Raw genomic sequence first — 18,956 nt, forward strand, 5'->3', positions numbered from 1 at the left:
AGCAATAAAAATAAAAATAAAAACTCTTGCATCCTCTTACAAAACCCACTACGCCCTTCTCTCTCAATTTCACCTATTGTTTTCTCAGAAACTTGTAATAAATGAATAAAAGTATAACACATACTTTTATCAAATTTGCAGAATAATCACCTCAAGATCTTCAAAGAAACCCGCTGTCTTCCCATATCAAACCTTTCCGGCATCACAGGTCTACACATCTAGTCTAACCCAGGCTCTCTAGTCCCACCAGAAACCAAAAAACAGGGCACGATGGTGGAATGAACCATGAAGAAAACCCGAGAGCCTAGGCTCTCTAGCCTAGGATTTTGCTTTCCATTGTTGAAATGCTGAGGAACTAGGAGTTAGTTTGAAGAAAACCCAAGAGTTATTTGATATTGAATGCTGGAATACTTAGGAGGACCACTTCCATTATTCTAGCACTAGTCTGCTACAAGGTCAACTAGTTCACCAGAACAGTCACTAGTCTGTGTAGTTACAAAACTAAAATTAAACCAAACTCAAAGACTGCAGAGTAAGCATATAAATTTGTAATTCAACAGAGTTTCATTACCTATTTTGCTGTTGATTATCTATAACAATTACATGAATTCTTTACCACTTTTTTTCTCTATCAAAATGAGTTCGGAGTTCCACCTCACACCCATCCCACAGCATGCTGCAGCCGCATATTGGGAATATCTCGTACTTGCAAGTTTTTATTTGGAGAGATCAGAGATATGTTCTCAAATGCACGGCTGCAAGTGCTGTGAGGTGGATGTGAGGAACATTTTGAGGAAATCCGGATTCTACCAAAATAGACATTCTGAACTTTCATGTAAAGTATAAACTGGGGTAAAAAGCAAAATGACATTATGACATTAGAACAAATTGGATCCAATTACCGGGGTTTGGAAAGAGAATCTCATTCTCCATGTCATTATCACATCCAATTCCAGACACATAAGACCCACCGAGTAGAATTGATCAAAATCCCAAAAGAAAGGATCCATCAAGTATCAAATAAAAGTTGAGTTTTAACTCTTGTATCCAAGGAAACAATGCATGGCCAAACTTATGCATGTAATGATTACTACTATTCATTTTAGAATTGCCAATGCTCAAATTATCCAACATTTCAGAAGATAAAAAGGAAAAAATAAAGCCTAGATACCTAGATGGCTAGATGTCCAACAAAAAATTGCTCGCCAAAAGATAAAAGATGTCTTCACAAAAATTGAGCCAGAACAGTGCATGACAAACACCTCCAGAGAAAGCATGACAAATGACTCAGACCCTAAATCCCCTGCTGTTTCTTCTCCCTCGAGCCCTCTCAAATTTCCTCCCCTTGGACCGTACATAGGGTTTGGTATGGCTATGAGGCACACCTGGAGCCTTGCCAAAATGTTTCACTGCTTCACGAGCATTCTTAGGACCTCTGAGAAGAACCTGTAACAGGGACCAAGAAAGCGAGCATGTAATTTACAACTAAGATGTAGTAATAATTATAATTGGTCTAATAAACAGAATGCGAACTATGCAGAAAATGTCATTTAAGTTAAAAACATAGGCTGTGGAAAGAAAACATCAAATGAATGACTCATGCCAGAACGTAGACTTTAATCAACAATAGCAAGCATAATAAAGATGCATAACTGATCTTCCTGCAAGAAGACTTGCCACATATTCTTAATGCATCACATGCATGTGAAACATGGCATCCTATGATATTTTTGAGCAAGCACAGAGCAAGCCAAAATTATATACACTGTAAAAGCACAATCCCGGGGCATGGGAGGATGCATTATGCGCAATATGCCCAAGGCTTGAGGTCTTCATCTGACAAAACCTTCCATTCAGATTCTTATGTCAAACACGCCATAAGAACCCTCAGTTGCACTGTTGCACTATAGAAATGAGAAGGCATCACACTATAAACTATGCATATTCACAAAGGAACTACACAACATTTAGCTCATCTTATTTTTGTTATAAATAAACGGCATCTACACAAGTCAAGCCAGTTTTTTTTTTGATAAACACGTCAAGCCAGTTTCTAAGAAGAAAACCAAGATTACTAAAATACATTAAATCTGTGTTTTGAAAGGGACTGACAGGCAGGGTTCAATTTGTCAAATGCACCTTGTCCTGAAGTGTTGATATATTTTGATGAATTAAGCATGAATTTAGTGTTGAATAGGAAACATGATGCATTATAGATTGTAAATATAATACATGTTGCATATGTTGAATTAGAACATAAAAGGGCCTTCATGTCAATGAGTTGCTCTTGGCCAATTGAACTAATAAGGTTATTCAAAATGTTGCTTTCGTTTTGATTTTTTTTCAAAAATGGCACCTCTATGCCTTGTGCCTCCTGCTCTTGGAACTTGTTATTTTTTGGAGAAAAGGGTACACCTTTAGAATGCTTCCCACATTTAAAACAGTGTAAAATGCTTAAAATTAACCAGGATGTTGATGAGAGATTTTTTTGTGGGAACCAAGTGAAGAGAAAAATGATCATTTGATTAGATGGGAGGTGGTGAGTCGAAATAAGGAACAAGGGGGCTTAAGGTTAGGGAACCTAGTAAATAAGAATGAAGCTCTTTTGGGCAAGTGATTATGAAGGTGGCCTCTGGAAAGAGAGATTGTGGCATGAGGTGGTGGTTAGTATCCAATGGCTGTTCTGAATATGGTTAGGATGTCTGGGTATCTCAACGGGCCACACTCACTACACCTTGGAAGGCGATTTTTGGGATCCTCCCAAAACTTCTAAAGTTAGTTAGGTATGATGCCTGCAATAGTAATTCTATGCCTTTTTGGGAAGATGTTTGGGTGGGCAACCAACCATTATAAGACCTCTATCCCTCCTTTTTTCTATTTCCCTCTATAAAAAGGAGCCTATTTCGAGGTTCGAGGTTTCTTTCTCCCCCCATCCTCCCATTATCTCTTAATTGGAATTTTGAATTCCGTAGAAGTTGAGGGATGAGGAATCGGTTTCTACCTCTAAGCTCTTACTTTTACTTGATTCTATTTTTTGGACCCTCCTAAACCAGATAGAAGAATTTGGTCTTTGACCTCGAGTGGCTCCTCTTGTTCTTCCTTTTTTAAGTCTCTTTGCTCTACTCCTTCCCCTTTGTTCTTCCAAATTAAAGAAGTCTGGACAAGGCCAATTCCACATAAAATTGCTTGTTTTTGTTGGGAAGTGTATTATGGTAAAATTAATATTGTGGACAATGTACAAAAAAAGAGACCTTATTCATGCTTGTCCCCCAATTGGTGCATTTTATATAAAGTGCAGAATGAGGACTATTATCACCTACTAATTTCTTGATCTTACACAGTAAATATTTGGAATTGGGTTTTTATGTTGTTTGGGTACAGGTGGAACCTGCCTCCTAAAGTAAATCTGCCTTTTGATCCATCTTTTTTGGCTGGCCAACAAAAAGAGGGAAAGTAATGTGGAAATGTATTAGGGTAGCCCTCTTATGGACCATTTGGGAGGAAAGAAATGCCAGAATTTTCTAGAAGGAAAGAAGCATTGCTGAAATAAAGGATTGTATACAAGGGCAATCCTTTGGCTAATGACTACTGATCTCTTTGTGGAATACTTTAGTGATGACCTTCGAAGGAGTTGGGCAGCAATGACCTCCACGTCATCCAAGAAAATAGAACACAAGCAAGTTGGTTACCCCCTCCAGAAGGAGTTGTGAAGTTGAACTGTGATGGGAGCAATCAAGGCAATCCAGGACCTTCGGGTATAGGAGGGATCTTGAGGAATAAGGATGGCAACATTCCGTCCTTATTCTCAGGTGCAATGGGTTATGGAGACTCTACAAGGGCTGAGATATTAGCTGTGGTACAAGGACTACAGATTTCCAATCAACTTGGAGTGACTAATTTGATAGTTGAAGGAGACTCTAAGGTGATAATGGAATGGATATCGGACCCAAAAACTGTCGTTTGTGGATATAGGGACATCATCAAAAAAGTCAAATGGCTTACGAGCACCATGTCAATTATCTTTCAGTGGGTTAGTAGATCAGAAAATGCTTTCGCAAAGTTGGGTATGGAACCACCTTTAAGGGGAGGTAACACCTTGTGCCTCCTCTTAGGGTGCTTCACGTTTGTACTATTTCTATCTCTATTTAATAAAATATCATTCATTCATCAAAAAATTTAACTAGGATGTTCATGTTGTCCATCATTCCAATTATCAAAAGATCGCAAGGCCTATAAAAATCTGTAATTAGAAGAACAGTGAAAAAAGAACAGGTTCAAGGTGGAATTTGGTAGAACAGACTAACCTCTAAAGTCTGAAGAAATTGCTTTTCATAGGTTGGTAATTATTTGGACAGTATTGTCCTTTGACAATCTTGCAATTGCCCATAAAAGTTTCACTAATCTCCCCATATAATAAAATATGGTATTATATTACAACATCTAAAATAACACTATATAGTATATAATATCTAAATATAAAATAAGTTATAGAATATATGGCATTCAATAAGATATAACTTACAATAATATGACATTACAGAAATATGTTTACTTAAGAGTTAAGATATGTATTCAAGGGATAAAACTATAGCATAGTTATTTTTTAGAGGTTGCAATATTCAGAATATCAACTAATATCACTTTACTTGAATTCATAAAAACAGAGAAGTTATTTTCAACAGTTAAAACTTCAAAGCTGCCTGCGTAACTTTTTTTTTTCAGAGATCAGAGTTCAGATTTACCAAACATGAGACCTAACCAAGGGTGCTAGAGTCAACTCAAGAGCCAGGACATAAGGGCTATCAATGGACCGGGTCTACCCACTAGAACCAAACTAATCAAACTGATAATGTTTATTCTAGTTCTTTTGTTTTGTCCCAATTAATAATTGGGCCAGGACAGGTTCTTGCTGTTCCAAACTAATTAAGACCTGCACTGATTATATAGTTAAAAATATACAAGGATGTCCTCGTTTTCTTGTAATTTTTGTTATATTTCATGTCTAAAAGGGTATGTCATTTTTTTGTAACTGTAAAAGTGTAAATTTCCAAGACAGTATATAAGACAAGTTAGGTTAAAGACACTTGTTTTATCAACATATAAAATATTTATTGAGGTTATGCTATCCAAAGACAAATATGAGGTTTTAAATTGTTATGATCATGAGTATATAGATGTCAATTATAATTGGACCAGACCCAGTTATCCTGATTAATAATTGGTTTGGTTTTGGGTCTATTTTATAGAACTGATTTACAATTTGTTAGGGCAGGACTGATAAACCCTTCCCTGAACCAGACCCAATCCATTTACATCTCTACTGTTATGATTGGATCACAACCAGTTTTCCTGATTAATAATTGTTTGGTTTTGGGTCTATTTTGTAGAACTGATTTATAATTGGTTAGGGCAGAACAGATAAACCCTGCCCTGAACCAGACCCAATCCATTTACAGCTTTACTGGGCATGAAGGAACTCCAAAGCACATCAATCACCACCACAACCAATTCTTGGGTTCTTGGACAATGTCCAAAACCCAAATGCCCTCCACCTAACCAAACAAAACCCCTTAACAGAAAGATATCACCATCTTCTCATTTTGCACCATCTAATCCTTCTGTACAACAATCAGACTTGGATCTGTGAAAAGACATCTCACGAACACAATAAAATTACGTAAAGAATAATAGAGAATGAACCATGACCACCTATGCAACTAAGTGATCCAATTTTATCTAGAATCTACCATATGCTTTGGCAGCCATGGACCTGTGGTTGTACAAGCAACTTCTGTTTTGTTGAGTACATATACAATTAACAATGGAATAAGATTATTTTTCTAATAAAGAATGTGTAGTGTCTAACTGTGCATTTATCTTTGACCATGGTCTGAATTGGAATTTGAGACTTCATAGAAAAACCAGGGATCATGAAACTTTAGATATTTTAGCCCTTCTAGATCTTTTGAAGGGTGTTTTTATTGACCCCTAGCCTCTGATTCCAGAATTTGGACCACATCTGCCTGTATTACCTTTGCATGTGCCTCTTTCTTTTCAACCATTGGAAGAGAGCCTCATCCCCCATTTCTTGCCTAGTGAAAGCCATTTGGAGAGGACCAATACCACCAAATATTAGAGAAAACTTTGGCTGTTGAGAGCCAACAGCCTAGGATGTTGAGAAGCTTCCTCCACGTGGCATGTCAACCAATTCAGTCCCCTGTTTGTCGTTTTGGTCAAAAGAATATTGAGGACAATTATTCTTTTGAGCCACACCCATGGTAACATGTCATGTGGAAGAAGCTCCTCAACAGCCCACACCATTGGGGCCAACAGCCAAAGTTTTTCCAAAAATTAGAGCTTTTTGATGGGTAGTGTTCCATCACAAAACCAATGCATGTGATAACTCTGGTTTCTATGATTCTATCAACCCACCTTTTCCTTCTCTACAGAGCAAGTGCCAAGTGGTGAGAACACATTCCACTTACAAATCTCCCGTAAACTTGCAACTGTTAAATTGAATGTTTTCTTCTCACTTTTGATGGTAGGTCGAGTCCCCCCTAGGACTTGAAGAGTTTTTTTTTCTTGGATCCTTTTTTTCTCAACTCTTAAGAAGAAAGGAGAAGTCCTTTGGAGATGCACAAGAGCTTCTATTCTTTGCTGTATATAGAAAGAAAGAAATGCAAGACTGTTTAATGACAAGGAGAGATCAGCATAAGAGATTTTAGAGGATATACCAATCAAAGTGATTCACTGAGTCAAGATTTAGAGTTATTCTCCCCCATGTATACTGGATGACATTATAAGAAATTGGAACCAAATGGCAGATTCCTTGGTTGCTAAAATCTTGATCATGGCTGTTTGGACCCCTCCTAATCTCATAAATTAACTTTGGTGGCTGCAGCATTGGGAATCCAGGCCAATCATGAATTATATACAGAAATGAAGAAAGAATTTTTGGCACTATACTCAACGCCTTAGGGGATAGGAGACTCCACCACAGCAGAAGTTTGGGCAGCCCTTCAAGGGTCCAAGGCCTTAGAAGGGCTAAACTATTGAACTTCAGGAATATAATTGTTGAAGTTGACCCGAATGCGGTAACCAGGTGACTTAGGGGTAATAAAAATGGGCCATCAAAATACAGAGATACTATAAAAGAGTTGCAGCAGCTAATTGAAGGGTTGGGAGCAACTCTCAATTTCTTACCTACATCTGTAAATGGACTGGCCAAGGGGTGGGCAGATAACAAATCTATTGTTGTTTGGATTGTCAAAGGTAGTTACAATTATAATTTTAAAAGTATTGGGTGGTTAGAGACAAGGCTAGCCACATCTCTTTGTATCAACTTTTATTTTATTTCAGTAACAAAAGTATTTTGCTATCCATCAAATAAAAGAATTTTTTGTGTATGTGTGTGCATTTATTCAGTAACAATATGGCTCATGATTCAATTCAATTCAACCTTCTACAATTTAAAACACAGTTATTATTTTCATGGCATTGACACACATGTTCCCAATACACTCAGCCACAAAACAAAACAAATATTGGAGATTATTGATTGTGATTGATAATAAAAAATAATTAAAAAAATAATGGAGATACAACACAGATAGAGATTCTGGGCAATGAAAGAAACACACTTTCCACCAGTTAACATAACCAAGGTTCCCATAATGGAGTCGTTAAATCCTAACTCACCCCCAGAGGCTTACCCCAACCCATCCACACCCCTAGATCAAGGATTTGATACTTTGGTAGCATCGGAAATTGAATGGAATTCGAGCACAGTAGTTAGGGGGTCAACAGAAGATACTAGTTGTCTTTGGTGATTGCCTTTCTATTTGGGAAGATTCAGTGCTTTAAAAGCACAAGGCACAAAAAAGGCACAGGGGTCAATTTGCGCCTGAGGCGCAAGGTGCAAGGCAAGATGCGTGCCTTTTTAGAAGCAAGGTGCAAAATTATAAAAAATTGCTAAAAAATCAAAAAACAAATGTCAGAAAATTCATAAAAAAAGCCAAAAAATCAAAAAAAACAATACTAAGCATAATATTAATAAAAATATATAAACTTAAATTTTAAAATAATGTTTTAAAAAACATATTATATAAAATTAAAATACATAAACATAAGATGTAATTATGTAAAGCATATTCAAATGAGAATTTAAAAATAAAATCAAACATATAAAACATTTTCAAGCATTTAAAACCTCTAATCTCTTTTTTCACTCAATTGCATTACTTCACATAACTAATGTAATGTAAAACATATTATATTCCTGATTTTACGAGCCTCCCTTGTGCCACACCCCTCGAGGCAAGCCTAAACAAGTCCATGCTAGGTCATAAATTCTTAGTTTTCACACAAAAAATAATGATTTTATAGTTTTACTTGCTTTTTAAGAAGACATTTTATTAGGATGAATGAATGAACAACATTACCAAATTGGGGGTTCTCAAGGGGCATGGCACGGCCCAGCCGCTATGTTCAAAAAAAGGCAAAAATGCGGCAAATTTTCAAAAGGTGCACACCTGGACTGAGGCACAAGGCGCATCAGGCGCATGCCTAGGCGCACCAGGCATGAGCCTTCTGCAAGGACTGAGACTAGGACCTAGGCGACGCGCATACCCTGAAATGCGACTCACCTGTGCGCCTAGGTACACCTTTTAAATCACTGGGAAGATTCATATCTTGTCTTACCCTTTCGTGCATAAAGCAGCAGGAAGAAAGAAAACAGAGCATTTAATGATCTAAAGAACCAAAAGAAATGCCTTCACGCCATCTATTGCATATATAGTCACCTCAAGTTCAATGAGGTTTCAGCAATAAGTTTCTCAAACACTAGAATAAGAAAATTCCATAAATAGAAAACTCCACATTTCCACAATTTCCATTACTATAACCTCCCAAACACAGAAAACCCAGATACATGTCTAAATGATGCATCCGCTACTCGATCATTGTAGCCCAATCTCCTTACCCTTTCCCGACAGCTACACTAGCATACGTTGTTAATATGCTAACGAACAAAAGCCACGAAGTGTATTCTAGTCTCAACGATTAAAATGGATGAGAAAAACCCCAAATACACAACCCATTAATCGATACAACTAAGTAAAAGTAAAAGTACCACTAAAACAAAGTAATGAAGGCATGGGATGGCAAAAACACGCATTTTAACTCCTTACTGTGTTCTGCCCAAGGGGAGCCCTGAGAGCCAGCTGGTCAAATGTCAAGCATTCTCCTCCTGCCTTCAAAATTCTAGCTCTCGCTGTCTCTGTAAACCTCAAAGCCGTCACCTTCAACGCCGGCACATCATAAACCCGAGTATCATCAGTAACCGTTCCAACAAGAACCGCGATCTTATCCTCCTGAGATCGTCAAGTAAAAAACAAGGTACAGAAGAGGGTGAAATGTTGCAGAGAACCGAGTAAAGAAATTGAGATAAGAGAAAATACAAAATAAATGGAGTAAGAAGGATCAACCTTTCCCTCCATGTAGCGAATCAATCGTGAAAGGGACATCGGAGCCTTGTTGACCCTGCTCATGAAAAGTCTCTTAAGAATCACTGCATTGAAGTTGCTTCCGGTCCTCCGTACCAGAAACCTATATAGCTGATCAAGGAACATCCGATCACACAATCAGATGACAGGTTACACAGAAAAAGAGAGAACATAAGAACGGAAAAAAAAATTAAAAAAAAAAAAAGAGGCTGAACGGACCTTGACAAGCAGCTTGAGATAAATATCATTGGATTTTGGGGCGGTTCGCTTGGTCTTCTTGCTTTTGCCTCCTGCAACTAAGTCGATACCCTGATCACAAAAGATATAAGTGAGAAACGTCAACACAGAAGGCATTTACCGCGAGGGAAAGAGGGGGGGAAGGGGGGGAGGGAGAGAGGATACCATTGCTGCCTCTGCTTCTCCTGCTCCAGCTCCTGCTGCCTGCTGCTTTTCTTACCCGCCGCGACCGCGAGTGCTTATGGTTGAGAAAGGGGCTTTTGAACGAGAAAGAACAGCAGTGTTTTCTAGGGTTTTGGTGATTCCCTCAATCGAAGAGGTATTGCCCTGCACATCCCAACCGTGTATTGGGAGCCCAATGCACGGTTAGATGTGTTTTGGGCGCGAGTGCGGCGCTCTCGGTGGGGCGCCAACCTGAACTCATCTTAGACGGTTAGGCCGAGGGCTTCTAGGGTTCTCATTCTTTTGGATCTGCTACAAATTAGTCAATTAGACGAGACCGGATCTCATAGTCACAAAGGGCGCCTCATAGGCACATCCTACATGCATTGGGAACATCTCCCGTACTTATAAGTTATTATTCAGGGGAGATGTTCTCAATGCACGATGGATGTGCCTGTGAGGCACCAATGTGTGAGGAGTAGATCCCTTTCCCAATTAGACATGCCCAATGAGAGATCGGATTTGCTCCTGGTTGAGCATGCCTCACATCAATCTCGTAGCATTTTCAGAGATTGGATCTTCTCCTCACACGCACATCCTATCATGCATTGGGAACATCTCCCATACTTATTAGTTATTATTCACAAGAGATGTTCCCAATGCATGGCGATGAGGTGCCCATTTGTGAAGAGTAGATCCCACTTGGCATTTTCAACCACATTTCCTATACTTGTATATTATCATTCATGCGATTATGAACATGTTGTGAGGTTGTAGTTTGGAGAAGATCTCAAACTAAATCAGAAATTTTTGGTTTAAGAAATTTTTAAATCAAATTACGGTTTGGTGCGGTTTCAAATAAGGTTTGGGGACTTTATACCATTCTATGATCCTTTTAGGCTTAACCCAATTAGAAAGCCCAAATAGCTCTCCTAAAATTTAAAACTTTAACTTTTATTTATTATTTTATTATAAAATAAAGAGTTCATTAATTATATTTTATAATTTTACGCATTCCATTTAGATATGTTATATATAATATTTATATATCTTATATTCATATTATATATATATGTATATAAAATTTTGGTTTACAGTTTATGGTTTTGTTTGGTTTATAAAATTCAATAAACCAAACTGAAACTGCAAATCGCAATTTAGAAAATTCTCAAACCAAACCAAACCACAAACTTGGTTCGGTTCGATTTTGCGGTTTGAAATATATAATGAACACCCTCTAGTGAGATTGATGTGAGGCGCACTTTGTGAATGGCAAATCCAAAAATCTAATCAAAAGTAAATAGGCTCGGAATTTGGATAATTGGTTTTGGTACTCTGTGTTGAGATCTCTTCCCAACAAAAACTATACCAACCCGATTCCAACTATCCGCACATCTTACTCTAAGACTGAGACTAAAGCTAAAATCAAATAGCTTGAGCTTGAGTTTCCTTAGGCATGGTTCAAATTCAATTGTAATCGAGCTAGAATCAAATTTGAATCTTATAGTAAGCTCGATTAGTTATTCAAGCTTGAGCTTGACCAATAAAAAGTTTTGCTCAAAAGCTCGCAATCTTAGTTCAATTAACACATACATACATACATACATATATACATATGTGTTATATAATATAAAGATATATTATGAAAATGTACTTTTATATTCTATATATAATATAAGAGTATACTATATATTATAAAATTACCATATATTTATATTATAAAAATATAAAAATCTATTTGATCATTTTCGAGCTTTTGAGCTAAACTCGAATTCATCAAATATTTATAGAATCAGGGGCAAAGCCAAGGGGACCCAAGGGAGCCATGGCCCACCCTATGGTCCAGAAATCACCACATGTAGTACATTTTCCCATGTAAGTTTCCTCCCTCTCCCCACTTTCCACCTAATGGTTGCCCCCCTGTAAACAATCCATAAGTTTTGCGGCTCAGCTCAGCTTGATTACACCCTTTTTTGAGACCTACCATGTGTTAGGTAGGGGAATATAGATCATGTTGGAACTATTGGAATGAATTTTTTTGTTGTGATCCAGACTTAGTCCCTTCTCCCTTGTACACGAAATTTGGATATGCTCCCAACAAGCCATTTACTTAGTACATCAGGAATATCTCTCATGAATGATAAGGGAGATGTTCCCAATGTGCAATTGCAATGGCCTATTGGGACAATATTTGGAGCATTTTGTTAATGGTAGATATCCCTTATACTTTGTTTTATTTGTAGCTTGTCTAGTTTGCACTTCGCAAAAGATCCAAAGAGTTGCATCTCTGCTTGGAATAACCCGTCTCTGAGGGGGTTGGATTGTGTGCTAAAACCATATGCAAAATGAAACCCAAAACCTATCAGGTTCATGTGGCAATTAAACAATTGAAGAGGATAAGGGTGTGTTAGGTCAGCACCCAGCACTAAAACTAAGAATAGTGTTAAGTAGGCAAGTGTTTGCTAGGATGGTCCCCGTAAGTGACCCGCCATGGCAATGCCTAATTGTGGTATTAAATAGGCAAAGGTTCCTACATCCTTTTGGATATAAGCACGTAAAGAAGCTAGTCCAAGAAATACAAGTTCATTTAGTTACTTGGGATGTAAGAATATTAACAAGAAAAACTATGGAATTAGTAAATGCTATGAAGAATATGAGGGTTAATATTGCATGTCTACAAGAAATTAAATTGAAGGGTAAAAAACCGAAAGAAATTAATGGCTACAAATTATAAATTATAGTATACAAGAGATGTAAATATGTACCTTTATAGACTTAGACCTATTCAAATTAGAAAAGACACAAAATAAGATGAAAAAGGAAAGGTGTTAGGACATGATGAAATTCCAATAAAAGTATAAAAAGGAATGAGAGAGGTAAGCTTGTTATTGCTAACCAAGCTATATGGTGAAAAAACAAAAGATGCCTAATGATTAGAAAAATAACAGTGTGATGCCTATATTTAAGAACAATGGTGATATATAAAGTTGTAATAATTATCAAAATATTAAATTTATGAATTGCACTATGAAACTTTGGAAGAGATTAATTAAACAAAGATTATGACTTAAAAGTTGAAACAAGTGTATTAGAGAACTAATTTGACTTTATGTTAGTGAGATCAACCATGGAAGCTATATTTCTTTTAAAACATTTGACAGAAAAGTTCGAAGAGAAGAAGAAAAATCTTCACATGGTGTTCATTGATCTGGAAAAGACATATAATAAAATTCCTAGAAAAATAATATGGGGTCTTGAAAAAGAAAGGGGTTCAAAATAAGTATATCAACACCCAATTTTTGCTCAATCTTTTATCTAAACCCTTAGGTTATGTTTGGTTTGAAGGAAAAGGAAGGGAAAGAAAGGGAAATGTATTAAAATCTATGCAAGATTTGTAAAGGTTTCCTTACCTTTCCTTTCCTTTCCTTTCCCTACTTTTTACTTAGAACCAAACATAGCTTTAATTCATCTCCAAACTCTCAACAAAACCATTCCAGTCTCTTTAAAACACCACAACCTCAATAACCTAAATATCAGCCCTGAATCCTCAAAATTCACTATTGAACCTACTTAATTTTTGCTCGATCCCATTCACCCCTAGTCCAATGAGGCAACGACCCAGACCAAACCCTCACATACCATGATCACCGAACTTAACACCTCAAAAATACTTGTCACATCAATTATTAAATCTAGACCCCAAACTTTTACCATCATTAGCTATAGATCCCATTTCTATAACCCAGTTTACTTAATACCTTTATAGCCTAAAAATACCAAATCACCAAAATACCCCTACTTCCAAATTACTAATTTACCCATCATCCAAAATACCCTTCATCCTAATTTGCTAAAAATAACCCCCATTCCAAATTACCAAAATACTCCATTCCAAATTCCTAAAATACCCCTAATGCCAAATTTCTAAAAATACCCCCTCCTAAATGATCAAAATACCCCCAATCAAAGTTACTAAAGTTCCCCTCATTCCAAATTACCAAAACACCAATCATTCCCCAAATTACCCATCATTTCTCAAGTTACTAAAATACCCTCCACTTTCCTTAATTTTTGGAATATCCCTCCTTTAAACCCCGAGTTATCAAAATTTCAATGTTCCCAGGTACAAAAAATCACCGGGGCACCACTTGGCCTCTCTGTGCGTTAAGGGTCGGCATAACACCCTTCTTGTTAGCCCTCACCCAAAATTATAAACCCCCCAATCTTAGCGTTGCTTCATTTTAGAAGTTTGTGAAAAGACCCCTACTAGAATCCCTCACCCACTCTTGAGCCCATAAAAATCATCCTAAAACCCCTAAGTTGATCCTGATCGCCTCAACCCTTCCTCTATGACCAGAATCCCTTTCGATAGGAATCTCCAAATATCTCATATCTCCTCCTTTCCCATTATAAATAGGAAGAATTGTTCCTAAGACCATGTCTCTTGATTTTGGAAAGGGGAGAGGGGGACTCTCGAGCTGGAATAAAAGAAAGGGAGAGCAAACATAAGACAGGGGAGATTCGGGTTGAGAGAAAGAGACAGAGAAAAGTAGAGTCAAGAGACTAAGAAAGGGGAAGATCCACTTAATGATTATATTCTCTGTTTTTGTTAAACTTTAAAGAAGGTTCCATTGATTGAGGGATTTAGCATGAGGTAAATCCTTATTAATCTCCATTGTTTTTTTTTTTTTTTTTTCTGAAATTGCATTATCACTTGCTATTGAGTGTTCATCGTCATCGGTTCTTAGTCTGAATCCAAATTGAAATGCCTCACTATTATCATGCTATTTGGTTCCCCTATCTAAAGGAAATCACTAAATTGATTGAATCCTCATGTCATCTTGCGGCATTGGTTTAGTGTTCGAAGACTACATAGAGGTAACACCCTTACCTTACATTCCACCATTCTGATTGAAGACTTACGTTCTCGATAGATAGGTAGTTGGCTAGCTTATTTCTGTTAGTAGATCTCTTTTACCTTGTTTTCTTTTTTTTTTTTCTTTTTTGTCATTTTGTTTTGTTCTTGTTTCTATGAGTGTGAAATAGCTGTGTTCTCTAACATTTGGGGGTGGTTATCTCGCTCTCTTAGCTCTTTAGACCAACCAACTAAGTCCAAAGGCGGGGGTCCTAATAGAAAAGGGGGTGGAGATGTAATTTCTCACCCTTTTGCTTAGGTCCCTCATCTAAAAAGGGGGAGGTTCAAAAAAGGGGAAAGAAGGCATAACCCCTCCCCTTTAAATCTCTCTTTCAACTTACCTAGATTGTCCTTGTCTTGGAAAAATTGTATGAGTCACCATTAATTCAAAATATTTTACGAAATCCAAATACAAGAGATCTATCACTCCCCATTGCTTGTTTTTGATGGGTGGCGACTCCATCTACTTGGCCATGAAGTGAACAACTGATTTCCGACATTTACAAGGTATATGATGAGGGGCATTTTGGTCAACCCACTTAATGGTGGACACGTGGATGTTGTCAGTAACATAGCATCCAAACTCAGCAAGATAGCTCGCCAGTTCAACATGTGGTAGTTTATAATAGGTGTGCGGCCAAGATGAGATGAGCTCGGCCCACCGGCAACAGCAGCTCACCCGAAACCATCCCGTGCACCATATCCGGTCTAGTACCGTTACCGAGGCTACAGGAACAGCTCACTGAATCATACGCCATGAGACCTACGGGTGACCTATAACTGCTATGAATTAGCAACTAACGGCCTAGCACTCCCTCAAACTGCAGAAACAAATCCGCAAAAAACTCAAAGACGTTGATCAATGACACCTGGACACCTAATAACTATAAAAAGAACCCATGGACACTCTAAAAGGTATGCACACATAAGTTTTCACTCTTTCTCAATTTCTCTAGGAGAACTACTCACTAACTTAAGCATCGGAGTGTCCTCCTGGGTGAAATTCACCCAGACACTCTAATCTCTCTTTCATTTTAGCAACTCTTAGCTTGGCTTCACAGCTCGACACTACAATTCGGCTTACCATAGATTGAACCCAGTCTGAACCACCTCACCAGATACAAGGGAGTGAACAGATTCTGTGCCTTATGTATTGGTGGGCATATTTTGTGCTTTATCAATAGGCGCCATCTATGGGAAACGCAACAAAAAGCTTGTGTTTACTTCCATTCATCTCTTTATCTTTTCTCATTTTTCTCACATAAACATTTCGATGGCATCTTCCAGTAACCCTTCTGCCAACAAGCATCAATGGCCAAATGCCAATGATCACGATAGGCCAAATCGATGTTCCTTTACCACCGGCCAATGTTCAGAACAATGTGAACATGCCACCCCCACCTCCTGTGGTACCTCCCACAACAGTGGACGTACAACAATTTAATGATTTGGTACGATGCGTCCACAACATGACAGAGCAAATGCAAACATGAGAAAACAGACTTGTATTTATTACCGGACAACAACAGCAATCGCAAGCTCAACAACAACAACAACCTCTTTAGCAGTAGCAATAGCACCAACAATAGCAGTATCGGTAGCCGCATCCTACGGTACCAGGTCAACCAGTTCAGTAGGACAATTAGAAAATACCGCGAGGAAGTCAACTTGCAACAGCCAACAACCTCCTTGTCATAACTCCAATTGTGAAAACCCACCCCCTCAGCGAATGCGAAGCCAAATTCAGATCCCAAATAAAGAAGAAGCAACGGTTCGAAATGAACAAGTCCCAACAGAGAGTCAAGTAGATGCATCGACCGGGTCTAATGCAGCTAGTTCCACCGAGTATACCAAGAAGAAAAAATGGACACACCGAGCGGGAAAGAAAGTACAACTCACCTAGGCTAAAATTATGATACCACTTAGAGAATGCAACATTGCAACAGGTATATTGGTCTCCCTCTCAGGACAGCATAGCTTCACCCATGAGACTCCCCTAGCACCTGAAATCCTTAAAGCACCACTGCCCAAAAACTTTTGCGCCCCCGCCCTTGAATCCTATTGAGGAAAGACAGACCCCATAGAACATGCAAATAGCTTTCAAGCCCTTATGCTCCTCTATGGAGTGAATGATGCCAGTATGTGCATTGTGTTTCCCACCACTTTGAAGGAAGAAGCATGGCTATGGTATTCAGGGTTGGCCCCAGGGTCTATAAAGAATTGGGACCAGTTTGCCAGATTCTTTAGTAATCAGTTTGTCACCAGCAAGCGGCATTCAAAATTAGCTACATGTCTATTCAACATCATACAGAAACCCAATGAGACACTCAGGGACTACATTCGACGATTCAACATGGAATAATTGTAGATTCTGGACCTGGATCCCTCTATACAGCTCATTGCGGCTAAGAAAAGAGTTAAACACCAAGAGTTGAAGTGGGAAATTGAATTGCGTCCCCCGATTACCATAGAGAAATTCCTTGAAGTAGCCAATGATTTCATTAGAGCAGAAGAAGTAGTGGGCATAGAGTTTAAGACAACTAAAAGGAAGCGAGTTGATGAATAAGCAAGCACCAACAGAACCAGGCGAAGGAGCAGGTCGCCTAGAAAGAGCAAGTCCCCAAGGAGAGGACGTAGCAGCTCGTCATGCCGAAAAAACAGGTTGCCAGTTAGGAGGGCAGCACAACGAGCAGCAACACCATCGACATACACAAGGGTGTTTACCCCGTTGAACACCAAGAGGAAGGAGATCTTAATGCAAATTCAGTCCAATGATTATATAAAGTGGCCTCCCAAGATGAGGGGAGCCCCCAACACTCGTAGCCTAAATAAATATTGCCATTTTCACAAGGATTTCGGACATGACACTAAGCATTGTTGGAATTTAAAGAACGAGATAGAAGACCTCATCAAACGAGGTCACCTGAAACGTTTCATCAAGGATGAAAGACAACCCAAAGTGGGAACCAGCAAGGAGGCACCTCAAGACACCAGGCAACAAGATCAAACTATGCTGAGTAAGCAAACAGAAGAAAGGTAGGTCAGAGAGACCATAAATGTAATTGCTAGAGGCTCAATAATAGCAGGTTGTACCACGACAACCGGGAAGAATGCAGTGAGGGAATTGAAGAAAGAAGATAGCTAGCCATGTAAGCTCCCACGAAAGGAAGAAGTCATTTATTTTACAGAAGATGATATGTGCGGGTCCAGTACCCCATGGTGACGTCCTAGTGGTGAAAGTACTCATCAATGATTTCAAGGTGAAGAGGATCCTAGTGGACTCAGGCAGCTTGATAGATGTTTTGTTTGCAAAAGCTTTTGACAGGATGGAACTTAGCAAAGGCGACCTGTAGCCCGCCGACATACCCTTAGTAGGATTCAGTGGCGATATGGTTCATTCATTCAACATAATCAAGCTACCAGTTGAGGTGGGCTCGCCACTTCACACGATACGTTTTGAACATGATTTTCTGGTAGTGGCTACTGCGTCACCATACAACGCAATCTTGGGACAACCAATACTACATGCACTGCGAGCTATGGTCTCAATATACCATCTTGCACTGAAATTTTTGACAGAGACGGGGGTAAGAGTGTTACGAGGCGAGCAACTAGAGTCCCGAAAATGTTATGTGGCTTCATTAAAAGCCAAAGGCAAAATGACAGTTGATATAGACTTGGAGCCACCACCGGGGAAGATGGAAGAAAGAGCTCACCCAATCGAAGAAACGACAACAGTACAGGTCTCCAAAGCCGAACCTGAAAAAGTACTCCAGATAGGAGTCCACCTGAAGGAACCATTGCAATTTGAATTAGTAAGCTTTCTATTAAATAATTTAGACGTTTTCACCTAGTTAGCTACTGAAATGCTTGGTATTGACCCTAGTTTGATAACTTGTAAGCTTAATGTGGACCCTACAGTCAGACCAGTCTGGTAGAGGAAGAGAAACCTTGCCCCAGAAAGGTGGAACATAGTAAACAAGGAGGTGGGGAAGCTGTTAGCAGTGGACTTCATTGAGGAAGTCCAATACCCGAGCTGGGTAGCCAACCTAGTCTTAGTAAAGAAAGCAAGCGGCAAATGGCAAATGTGTATAGATTTTACAGACCTGAACCGAGCCTGCCCAAAAGATAGCTTCCCA

The 18,956-nt window shown here is 38.6% G+C and overlaps 1 protein-coding gene across 1 annotated transcript; it reads right to left on the reverse strand.

Moving 5' to 3' along the window:
- Positions 1-1,075: 1,075 nt before the first annotated feature.
- Positions 1,076-10,277, reverse strand: LOC148861455 (large ribosomal subunit protein eL18x-like). The gene is made up of 5 exons (XM_088941993.1): positions 9,906-10,277; positions 9,723-9,812; positions 9,486-9,614; positions 9,189-9,371; positions 1,076-1,446 (listed from the first exon to the last, which is right to left on the reverse strand). The coding sequence occupies exons 1-5, from the start codon at positions 9,906-9,908 to the stop codon at positions 1,288-1,290; spliced, it is 564 nt and encodes a 187-aa protein (XP_088798119.1). The 5' UTR covers positions 9,909-10,277; the 3' UTR covers positions 1,076-1,287.
- Positions 10,278-18,956: the final 8,679 nt, after the last annotated feature.

This window comes from Nelumbo lutea, chromosome 4, assembly GCF_056320005.1.
Source record: "Nelumbo lutea isolate HS-2025 chromosome 4, American lotus-T2T, whole genome shotgun sequence".
NCBI lineage: Eukaryota > Viridiplantae > Streptophyta > Magnoliopsida > Proteales > Nelumbonaceae > Nelumbo > Nelumbo lutea.